At 36.5% G+C, this 12678-nt stretch overlaps 1 protein-coding gene across 1 annotated transcript in view; it reads left to right on the top strand.

Moving 5' to 3' along the window:
* The first annotated feature begins 235 nt into the window (after positions 1-235).
* Positions 236-12678, top strand: part of LOC105541161 (probable ATP-dependent DNA helicase HFM1) — a 22840-nt gene continuing 10397 nt past the window's right edge. Inside the window, exons 1-4 of the mRNA XM_011982065.1 lie at positions 236-280; positions 4041-4138; positions 8709-8821; positions 10725-11034. Of these exons, the coding sequence (XP_011837455.1) occupies positions 4068-4138; positions 8709-8821; positions 10725-11034 (494 nt within the window). The 5' untranslated portion in view covers positions 236-280; positions 4041-4067. The remainder of the gene's footprint in view (positions 281-4040; positions 4139-8708; positions 8822-10724; positions 11035-12678) is intronic.

The raw sequence follows: 12678 nt of genomic DNA, 5'->3' as shown, positions 1-12678 counted from the left end.
ACCACTTAGTAGACCCTTAGAACCCAGGATGAGGAGCTGTATTTAACGAGAATAGACACAGTAACCTGCAAGAGATATATTCAAAACAGTTACAAACTTTTGGAGGAAAAAAGGTAGGAAGGGAGACGTTGGGGGCTCGGGAGATCCATTGCTTGGAGATCGGCTTAGCCAGGCTCGGGGCGGGAGGGTCCTCCGAGGGGCTGATGAATCGGCGCTCGACTGGCCTAGGAGCTGCCCGCAGGGAGTCCTGTGAGGACTGGGCCGGACGCCCGCGGAAAAGGTGGGGAGCGGGGCCCGACGCCCGCGGGGAAGTGGGGACCCTGCCGAGCCGTCCAGGCAGCGGTCGATCTCTAGAGCCATCTGCCGGGCAGGCAGCGGACGGGCGCGGCGAGTTGTTGGTCACCAGCCGACTCCAGGCCGCGGGCCGGCGCCAGGAGCCTCAGCCGCGTTTCCAGTCAGACAGCCGTGAGGCTTGAGGCCCGCTCGCGCGCAGGACTGGCCCAGTTCCCCGCGGGGTGGGACTGACTGTGCTTCCGGCCCGTCCCTAGAGTCGGCTGATTGGTGTCTTGTGTTCTGGTGTGTGGCGCCCCCTGAGCGAGCTCTGAGGGGACGTACCCACCTGTCTGAGCCGCCGGTTTCACAGCGGTGGTAGGAAGCGGGAAACTGGGGGTGGAGTGACGCGCCCCTGTGTCTCGTTCTTGCGCCACTCTCCGGGCCCTAAGGCCTCTGCCTTGGATGTAGGATATTCTCCTTAGGAAATCCACAGAGCTGTTATTTTGCTGTAGGTGCTGATTCGGTTCCCGGCCGGACCCTTCCAGCCCCGTTGGTGCCTGGGGAGAGGGGGTGACATCTGGGGCTCCGACAATTGTATGGTCCTTTCCCAGGCCGAGCCTCGGAGTAATTTGTTCCCGTTGATTTTTCCTTCTTTGTCAAATTCTCTGCAGTTATTTGTGACGGTCGGTTATTCCTGTAAATGTTGGTCCCAACTTCTTCCGTAACTCACAAACATTTCTAGCAAATCAATAATTTGTATCTGAGTTTCTGTACGTTTAAAATAAGGAGTATATTTCTGAGTAAAAATAGTAAGAAATAAGTAATAGGCCCGCAATTTTATACAATAAGTTTATACAATATACTATACACTAATTGTATGCAATACAATAATTTTATACGATAATTGTATACAATGCAATAATTGTATACAATGCAATAATTTTATACAATTATTGTATACAATAATTTTATACAATTATTGTATACAATAATTTTATACAATTATTGTATACAATAATTTTATACAATAAGTAAAATTACAGAAGACAAAATGGTGAATTGTTAATATAACTAGAGATTAATTGTATCTAGTTGTATTAATATTTAAGTAGAGATTGTCATTAATATAATTAGAGAAGGTGCAGGTCTGCACTGCTAATTATGTAGTCTCAAAAAGTATTTTAACAGTGATTATAGCAGAGCAGACACTTAAAAATAAAACTACCTGGGATATTGTTTATTGTGTTTGGCAATCTAATTTTGTGCCACCTGCTGAAACTAAAACTTTAATAATGAATAATGGGAACTTAGAAAATCTGAATCTAAACCTAGAACTTTAATTAATTTAAAATAGCATCCCCTCACATCAAACTGATACTAAACTGTAGCAAGGTCCCTTTTAGGACCTGTGTTTGTTTTTTTAAAAAAGATTTATTTACATAATGAAAGTGCTAAATTCATCATCTTTTAGAACCTTCATGATTTTATTTACATAAATCCTGAATTAGAAAAAAGTTCGACATTTTTCAGATTGGTCAAATTTTAAGTTTCTAAGTTAACAGAAAATTATTTTTATTTAACATTATTTTTATAAACTGGTTATTGCTAATGCATTTATTCCACAATAAATTTGTATGGACCATTTACTGTATGCCAGGCACTATTCTGTTATTGGAACACATTAGTGAGCAAAAAGTCCATGCTTGCTCTAAAGGAAGAAACATAATAAACAACTAAGCATATACTATAATGTTAGTTATCAATTCATGTTATGAACAAAAATAATGCAGGATGAGAGGATGCAGTTTTAGATACGGGGTGTTTTTTTCCATAGGAGTGTATAAGAAGTAAAATATGTACACGATATTTTTATTCTGAACCCAAAACAAGTTATATTCTTGTATGCTAGAACTAGAAATCAAAAATTCTTTTGAAAATATATACTGTTTGTATAGGAGGTTTTTGTTAGTTCATGCAACACTTTTCTTCCCAAATGTTTTAAATTTGTAGTTTTGTTGTCTATTTGTAGTTGCTTTGGGAAGAAAGTATTCAAGTGTGTAAATGTTAGCCTTAAGATTTTCGACTTAAATTCTGAGGTAGCAAAGCCATATGAAAGTGGTCTGGTGAGATTTATTTTAGAAAAAGTTTCTTTTGTTTGAACGTAGTTTTCCTAAAACTAGAAAGGGAACATTTTATTTGTTACTTTTTGGGCACTATAAAAACGTGATTAACATTTTCATTTATACTTTTTCAGATAATTGTTTTCAAGTTCTGAAATTGTTTACTTAAAGCTGTTAAAGACTTCGCATATTTCTGAATGACTCCCTCTACCTCCTGCCCTATTATCCTAGGCTTCTATTTTGCTTATAAATTGTTTTAGACATTTGTAGAACCACACTAATTTGTTTCATTTTTATACTTGTTTTTGTTGGTAACTGATTAATAGATAGAGAAAAATGAAGAGGGCAATTATATTAAACAGATGGAAGGGGGAAGAACCCAATAACGAAAACAGCGAAAACCCCCACGATATTCTATATCAGTAAGAACAGCCCTAAAGTATGTATATAGGTTTAGTTCTCATACAGCAGCATTTGTCAAGCAGTGTATGTGGAAACATTCTCCCTTCCCCACATCACTCCCACTTGTATCTCATCCCCACATCAAGGAGGATTCAAAATTAGAGAGACATAATCTGACTTGGTAATGCGTATTTCTCCAGTAGATGGCATTAATACAATTTCTTCGATTGTAGTTTCTGTCTTGAGGACAAATTTACAATTTATTAACTAAAACAGAAGAAACAGAAATGTGATTTATGTTTTGCAATTCATCTGATTTTATGGTTTGTCATATAGAATGTTCTTTGATGTTTAAGAATTTAGAAAAAAATGGGATATGCAGGGAAAAATAATTCTAATGGGAGCTATGTATGTATCTAGAGACTAGTTTTTTTTTTTTTAATCACATTTGCATCTTTGTTCAGCCCCAGATTTTTGTTATGTTCCAAGGTGGCCATTGCTGAATGTTTTTATCCTTTGTGTTTAGATAATATCTCTGAGTGCAAAAATTATCTTTTGAAAAAGAATGTAAACATATGTAGTATATGCATTATGTAATATGATTGTAAATATGCATATGTATGTTAAACTTGTAATTTTTTAATTTTGAAAAAGTTCAAACATATGAAAAAATATTATAATGAACCCCATGTACCTATTACATAGCTTTTGCTGTGATCAACTCATTGTCAATATTATTTCAATAATCCTTCATCTCTCCCCTTTATTTTGAAGCAAATCCCTGCATATGTACATAGTATATTGTAAGAGGTGCACACATTCACAATAAAATGTGCTGTCCTAACTCAAAAATAAAGGTGTGAACAAAATATTAAGAGCCCAAGAAGCCTGATTAATTCTGCCTTGAGGAAGAAGACAAATTCAGAAAAGCCTTTGAAGAAGAAATGACATTTGACCTATACCTTGAAGGATGGGAGGAATTTGCCAGTTGGAGAATGGAAGAAGACACGTTCCAAGCATTGGAGCACTATGAGGAGAAGGGAGCAAGTTTGAATACATGAATGAGTGGAAAACAGAGAATAATGTATTTGAATGTTGAAGTGCTTCGAAGGAAGCTGCAGATGATGAAGCTGGAAGGATAGCCTTTGGTTAGATTTTACAGGAGACTGTGGAAAATTAGTGATTATAGTTTATACAGAAATATTTTTCTACATCTTTATAAACTACTTTTTCCATATTTTGTAGATTTATGACAAAGTCCAGTTTTCAACAATGCTGAAATCAAATGATTGCTTGTTTTCTTTGGATAATTTGTTTTTTGAAAAACCAGATGAAGTTGAAAAGTAAGTCTCCCTTAAAGATTGATAACACAGTGTATTACTTTAGGGTTTTTTGAATTTGGGTGAGTTTTAGTTTTCTCTCTGGTAAATATACAAATAAAAATGAGGAATCAACAGAACGATATTTCAGTTACATATTTGGTAAACATGGAATTCTCTTACCAGTAGTATAGGGGAGTAACTGAAGTTTAACATCTTAAATGTTATGATTTAAAAACTAGAATAGATTTGGGCCTGGCGTAGTGGCTCATGCCTGTAATCCCAGCACTTTGGGAAGCTGAGGCGGGTGGATCACCTGAAGTCAGGAGTTCGAGACAAGCGTAGCCAACATGGTGAAACCCTGTCTCTACTAAAAGTACCAAAAAAGTAGCCGTGCCTGGTGGCGTATGCCTCTAATTCCAGCTACTTGGGAGGCTGAGACATGAGAATCGCTTGAAGCCAGAGGTAGAGGTTGGAGTGAGCCAAGATGGTGCCACTGCACTCCAGCCTGAGCAACAGAGTGAAACTCAAGAATCGATTATTGCCTATTTGGTTGCATTTATTTGCATTTCTGGTTTGTTCGAATTATTTTTGTCCAAGCTAAAAATGAGAAATAATGCTTAAAGAGTAGCTCAGGACAAGGAATGACATCACCATTTGGAAACAATGAACAGTATGCCAAAGGCAAAGTATGATAGGCACATTAAGTGCTGGCAGGAAGTAGGGGTGGGAATAAAGATGTGAGACCAAAGAAAACAAGACTGGAGAGTAGGTAGTATGTTAAATACTGGCTTTTATGGATTTTCATGTGCATTGTTCAATTTTGAATTTTCTATGTATTTTTAGTGTATTGTACTATCCTATTTTAGTGAGGTACATTTATTGCCTCATTATTTTACTTGTTCAAATATTGATTGAAAGTTGAAAGGGTTATAAAAAGGATGAAACAGACTTTTACTTACAAAATACTTAAAATCTAGTTGAGATTAAACACACAAATGGAAAGGCATTAATAAATAATATGACCATGTAAATAACCATCTATACTGGGACACTTTTGAGAGTGAAAAAGCACATCCAACTGGGGCGACATGTGTTAATCAGGACTGGCCAATGCAAATTTTGTAACATGGTTGTTTTTCTGAAAATATAGTCAAAAATATGTGTGAAGCAAATGAGAAGCATATGTTCATGCAACGAAATTTCAGACTTGGAAGGAAGGTTGTCTTGCTCTACACAGTCAAGTCAGGCTTTTTGGGTAGTAGGGGGAAGCTGTAGGAGGCTTTGAAGGATTTGATAATTCCTATAGGAAGAGAAGAACTGGGCATTTGAAGGTAGAGTGTTAGAGCAAGAGAAAAATAATGGAGATAGGACAATTCATGGTACTTGTAAGGGATAACGTGTAGAGAAGTTGCCTGGAATAGACGATTCATGAGGGAGAAACATTGGGACGGACATAAAGTTAGAAATTCTAAGTTGAGGTTAGATGGTGATGTGTGTTAAGTGCTGGAATAAGGATTTTGGATATAATTCACTGTGGGTTAAAGGCTGTGGAATTAAATCAACAAATATTTATTGAAATTATGTAAAGGACTTTGCTAAGTACTGCTGATGTAAATGGACATAAAAATAAAACTCAGGTGTTTATAATCTAGAGGGAGTATCAAATATCTGTCAAAGCTATCCATCTACTTATCTGCCTGTTTCTTGCTATTATCTATCTGTACATTCACACACCTCAAGGCAGACTATATACATATTATAGATTCCTTCTATAAGAAGAACGGAGGAGAAAATCTTTGGGAACCTAGGGAGATTTCTTGGAAAAGGTAGGATTTGAGCCAGCCTTTGAATATAAGCTCTAGTGCCTAGAATAATACCTGGCACATAGTACTCGATAAATAATTACTGAATGGATTAATGAATGCATAAAATAGTGGAACTTCTGTAGGTAGATGTCTGAGGGGGACAGGGCACAGGGGCAAGCTGAGTAAATATCTTTGAATGAGGGTGAGGAGTAACCAGGTACGGTGGCTCACACCTGTAATCTCAGCACTTTGGGAGGTTGAGGTGGGCAGATCACTTGAGTCCAGGAGTTTGAGACTAGCCTGGCCAACATGGTGAAACACCGTCTCTACTAAAAATACAAAAATTAGCCGGACATGTTGGTATATGCCTGTAATCGCAGCTACTGGGGAGGCTGAGGCATGAGAATCACTTGAACCCAGGAGGTGGAGGTTGCAGTGATCTGAGATCTCACCACTGCACTGCAACCTGGGCGGCAGAGTGAGACTCTTGTCTCAGAAGGAAAAAAAAAGTTGAGAGATGGAATGCATTATCTATTTGTTATACAACAGGGAGTTCAGTTTAGTTTGGACTATAAGGTATGTGTAGGAGGGTTAAAACTGTAAGGTAGTCTTAAGGCTACTAGGAGGTTTGGCAATCTTTGAAAGCCACTGAAGGATTTTGAATGGAGTAATGAAAGCAATTCGAAATGAATGTGGTAGGAACTTGTAAAATATATTAGAAAGCGTGGAGGCAGTGAGGGCAGTTAAGACAAGTTAATAAGAGCCTTGATTATTTTAATGACCATGGAAACACAAAGGAAATGATGAATTTAAGAAGCATTACAAGGAATATACAGTAAGACCTAGTATGTATCTAGATCTACTTAGTAAAAAAGATACTGTGGTTTGGATTCTGGGTGACTGGGATGATGATGTCACCTCTGGAAAAAAGATTGGGAAATTATAAGGAAGATTTGATTTTATTAAGAGGCAGAATAGTAGAGCTATTATTCCTCTTTCTTGGATTTTCTGAAATAGTCCTTGTGTAGAAAAGAGTTAACATAGCAGCCTAAACTGCTGTTCTTGAAAAGGCCTGCTTGCAAGGTTGGCTTTGGCTAGCGTCTGAGAACTTAGATTTCAGGAAGATCCCCTCCATAACTGACAACACTGGCTTGCTGTGTGTAAACTGTTTATACAAATAATATGGTTTATGTGAACACCTGCTTTTTTTCTGAGATTCTGGAATTTAGGTGTGTGCCAGACAGGGGATGCTTATGCTAATGTTAGTTAGCCCCCAGTAAAAACCTGGGCATTGAGTCCTTGAAGAGCTTCCCTTCTTTGGCAACATTTCACGGGTATTGTCCTAAGTCATTACTGAGATAATTAAGTGCCTCCGGCAGAGTCTGCTGGGAGAAGACTCTTAAAAGGTCATGCCTGGTTTTTCTAGAGTTTGTCCTGGTAGCCATGAGTAGGACTGTATGCTGAGTCTTATGAGTCATTTTAGGGAATTATTGAACTGGGGGTGATTTTGGGGACCCTCTGACATAGTCCTAAATTTTAAAAGATCTGGCCTGTTATTAAACAGTCTGTCAGACGTTGCCAGATAATGCGTTGTAGATTTTTTACCTGGAAAATATGGTCAGAATAGCTATGTGCTAGGTGCTCTGAGAGACAGAAAAGTAAAAGACTGAGTCTCTCACTTTAGAGAGCGTAACATCCTAAATGACTAGATCGTAAAATCTTTGGGACTTAGTATAGACAAAATATATGATGCTCTTCTCAACTTTATTTCCTGTCACCCAACACTTATCTTTTTGTCCTAATGAAGAACAAGTCAACTTTGATGGGAAAGGAACCATTAAAGCAGTATCAGTTAACACGATCACAGTTGAAAGACAAGGAGGGGTAGTTAATGATGCCAACAGGGTGGCAAAAATTTCAATTACTATAGGTTATAAAGAGATTGTCAGTTTCAAATGATTTCTTGGCTTTTTCTGTAGTTTGTAGATGGTTCTGGACTAAGAATATTTAGGTTAGGACATTAAGTTGTAATAATGTTATAGGAATACTCTACAACGGTCCCCAACCTTTTTGGCACCAGGGACTGAATTTGCAGACAGTTTTTCCACAGATGGTTTCAGGATGAAACTGTTCCACCTCAGATCATCAGGCATTAGATTCTCATAAGGAGCATGCAACCTAGAGCCCTCTCATGTGCAGTTCACAATGGGGCTCGCACTCCTGTGAGAATCTAATGCTGTTGCTGATCTGACAGGAGTCAGAGCTCAGGCAGTAATGCTCACTTGCCTGCTGCTCACCTCCTGCTGTGCAGCCAGGTTCCTAACAGGCCAGTATCAGTCTGCAGCCCAGGCATTGGGGATCCCAGCTGTGGAATATCGGTAATGGTGTCATTTACACATTGATGACCCATGATTAGTTGTGAGATATGTCAAGTAGTTTGTTACTTGTAATAGTTAAAATGCTAAAGTTTGAGAATGATTTACTACTTTGTTTTTATATTGGAGCAGATTTAAGATTCCTGTTACTTGCATTTGAATTGGAGAAAAGGATATAGAGTTATTGCCATTATTTAGGTAGCATATCTCACACAGCGGTTTCATTAATCCTATGATACATAAGGGTAAAAGGTTGAGAACACTACTGTGTAGGGATAAATCAAAGTGCTGACAGAAAGTTAATTTGTAGGATGTTTAAGAGTCTATAATTGAGTAATGTTTAATAAATACATAGCTTATCATGTTATATCTTTATTAACATATGTACTCACATTTTTATATTTTATATAGCCATCCAGATAATGAAAAGTCATTGGATTGGTTTCTCCCTCCTGCTCCATTGATTTCAGAAATTCCAGATACTCAGGAGTTAGAGGAAGAATTAGAAAGTCATAAACTGTTAGGTAAATTATCACATATTTGTTTTGAAGCCAAACCCATACAGTTCATGGCAATATTTATTTTAAAGCCCTGATTTGATTATTACACATTGTGTATGCATATATCAGAATATTGCATATGCCCCCAAAATATGTATGGTCATATTGGGTATTGATTTCAGAAATTTCAGATATTCAGGAGTTAGAGGAAGAATTAGAAAGTCTTGGTGGCCAAGGTGGGCAGATCACGAGGTCAGGAGTTTGAGACCAGCCTAGCCAATATGGTGAAACCCCATCTCTACTAAAAGTACAAAAAAAAAAAAACAAAAAACCTAGCTGGGCATGGTGGTGTGTGCCTATAGTCCCAGCTACTCAGAAGGCTGAAGCAGGAGAATGGCTTGAACCCAGGAGGCGGAGGTTGCAGTGAGCTGAGTTTGTGCCACTGCAGTCTATCCTGGGCAATAGAGGGAGACTCCGTCTCAAAAAAAAAAAAAAAAGAAAGTAATAAACTGTTGGGTAAATTATCACTTATTTGTTGTGAAGCCAAACCCATACAGTTCATGGCAATATTTTTTGTAAAACTCTGATTTGATCATTACACATTGTGTGTGCATGTATCAAAATATCAGATATCCCCCCAAATATGTGTACTTATTATGCAAACAATGAAAATGTCTTTATTTTAATGAAATAAAATGAAAATCGGATCCTTCTTTTATTAAAAAGAGTGCTCACCAAGCTGGTGAGCTACAGGTCCCAGCTACTTAGGAAACTGTGAATAGCCACTGCACCCCAGCCTGGGCAACATAGTGAGACCCTATCTCTAAATAAATAAATAAACAGATCCCCTTTATCTCTAAATACATACATACCCCCAAAAACAAAATAGTGCCCACCAAATCTTAAAATTTAAAACATTTTTCTTCTCTATGCATGTAATACACATACATATGCATACATAAATGCACGCAATACACTATTACACACACTTTGATTTTTGTTTTATGAATGTTTTTTCTGTGACTATTAAAACTCCTATCACTGCTGTTCAGTTTGCCTTGCCTTTTACTAAAGGTAAGATCGCCTGATAACCAGATCCCAGAACTATTGAGTGAAAAAAGGGAGATGCAGAAGGTTAAATATAGTGTGATACCATTTTTAGAAAGCTCAAAAACAAGCACATTCAAACAATGTATGTGACATAATGTAATATTACTAAAATTTTAATTTTTAAATTGGGTTGTATGTTCATGCACATACATTTTATTATTAAGCTTCATAATTTACGTATATGTTATATATATACTTACATCAAATAATATATAGCATAGAGTACAATGTAGATACATAGATGCTAAAGCAAATTTAAGTTCTAGTAAGATGTCCAAATTCCCCCTAAACTTCCCTAAAAATTCTTGTAAAGCCTCTAAAGAAACCTTTAAAATTCTGTCACTCTGATGAAAACATTCCTTTATTTTGATTTTAGAAGCAAGATTACAAACTTAAAAGCATTAGATACGTTAATAATGAATTGTGTTTGGTAACATTGTATATAATTGGTCATTGTATTTCTGTGTGTAAATCATTTATATAAATTGTAAATCTTCATAATTGTATAATTGTATAATTTGTTATGGGTCAGAAAGTAATTAAACCTATTTTATAATGCAGGTGCCATATAAACTTCCAATTTAATTCAGTAATTCCATATTAATTTCTGAGTGTCTTTTAATGATGTAATATACCATAAGTGTAACAATCACCTGTATTTTAAAACTGTATATGGTATTACAGATTATCTTATTATTAGTGCTTTGCTTTTGGCTTTCATATTTAACTTGGAATTTTTATTAAAGTTTTTCATCATCATTTTGAAAGTTTTCTTTAATGGAGAACGCATAATAATTAATATATTCCTTTTTTGTAGGTCAGGAAAAGAGGCCAAAAATGTTAACATCAAATTTAAAGATAACTAATGAAGGCACGAATTATATTTCACCAACACAAAAATTCCAATTTGCCTTTCCTTCTGATAAATATGAACAGGATGATTTAAATTTAGAAGGGGTAGGTAAAAATGACTTATCACATGTTGCTGGCAAGCTGACATATGGTTCTCAGAAGTATAAAAATCACATTGGCACTGAGATAGCACCTGAGAGGAGTGTTCCTGATGATACAAAATTAGTTAATTTTGCAGAAGATAAAGGAGAGAACACATCAGTGTTCCGGAAAAGGTAATTATTATAATTAAATGAAATAATATTCTGTGAATAAATTTGAATATTTGTACGTCTAAAAGTATTAAATATGGTAGAATGTGAATGAGAAAAACAGCAAAATTCTATCTCCTAAATAATTCCTTACTTTCTGCATTCCTGGTGTCATAGTCCTTGTCCTACACATAAAAATAACCGTAATTGTAATATTTAACTATCTACTACAAATAGTACCACAACAGTCCAGGTGGGACACAGGAATCTTCATTTTGAACAAATTTTCTAGATGATTATTATGCACACAAAAGTTTGAGACCCATTTTCCTAATGCCTGGGGTTTTAAACAGAGGAATGAAATTAGATTTTCTTTTCTTTAAGGGTTCATTTTGACCCCAGTATGGAGCATAAATTATAATAGAAGGGAGTTAAAATAAATTGTGAAGGTCTGCTAGAAAGATTGTCTTATTAGTCTAGATGGGAGAAAATGGTAGCCAGACGTAGGACAGTGGTATCAGGAATGGAGACAATCCAGAATGATTTAGGAGATACAATCCCACAGGACTTAAGTGATTATTGGATATGAGATCTGACTCCTAGGTTTTTGGTTTGAGCCAGAATGATGAAGATTGGTAGTGCCTTTTTTTGATTTAAAGAACTATAAAGTTAGAACAGGTTCGGAGGAAGGTGATGAGTACAGGTATGGCCATGTTGATTTTAGATATTTATAAATAGTCCAGATATTCAATTGGGTATATGGATTCAAGATACAGAAGAAGTTTAGTTGATTGTTTTTGTTTTCTCTGACATAGGAGATGTGGTTATCTGTGGAGTTTGAGGGGAAAAGTGAGAGTACTGAGCAAGAATGAGAAGAGTGGAATAAATTATGGAGAATGGGAAAGCAGTCTAATTAGAATAATGGTAGGATTGATGGACACTGTAAAGGGTCCAGCTAAGGTTGATCTCTATAATGTTTGTAATAACAGCTTTATTACGATTTAATTCACATACCATAAATTCACCTTTTTGAAGTGTAGAATTATTTTCTATTTTTTTCATTCTTATGTATTTACCCACATTGGTTTTTATAATACATAGTTTTGCAACCATCACTATTAACTAATTTTAAAACATTTTCATCTCCTGCAAAATAAATTCCTTACTAATTAACAGTTACTCTTCATTCCTCCCTTTCCACAGCACCTGGTGACCACTAATGTACTTTCTGTCTCTATCATCTCTATGGATTTACCTATTCTAAACATTTCATATAAGTGGAATTATACAAAATATGGCCATTTGTGCCTGGCCTCCTTCACTTAACATAACTTTTTTTTTTTGTAGGTGAATGTTTTTCTTTTCTTTATTTTACTTTAAGTTCTAGGGTACATGTGCACAATGTGCAGGTTTGTTACATATGCCCAGGTTGGTGTGCTGCACCCATTAACTCGTCATTTACATTAGGTATATCTCCTAATGCTATCCCTCCCCCAGCCCCCACCCCATGACAAATCCTAGTGTGTGATGTTCCCCACCCTGTGTAGAAGTGTTCTCATTTTTTAATTCCTATCTATGAGTGAGAACATGCGGTGTTTGGTTTTCTGTCCTTATGACAGTTGGCTCAGAATGATGGTTTCTAGCTTCATCCATGTCCCTGCAAAGGAT

The sequence above is a fragment of the Mandrillus leucophaeus genome, unplaced genomic scaffold (assembly GCF_000951045.1).
Source record: "Mandrillus leucophaeus isolate KB7577 unplaced genomic scaffold, Mleu.le_1.0 Scaffold2344, whole genome shotgun sequence".
Classification (NCBI taxonomy): Eukaryota; Metazoa; Chordata; class Mammalia; order Primates; family Cercopithecidae; genus Mandrillus; species Mandrillus leucophaeus.
This window is presented reverse-complemented; position numbering and strand designations above follow the sequence as displayed.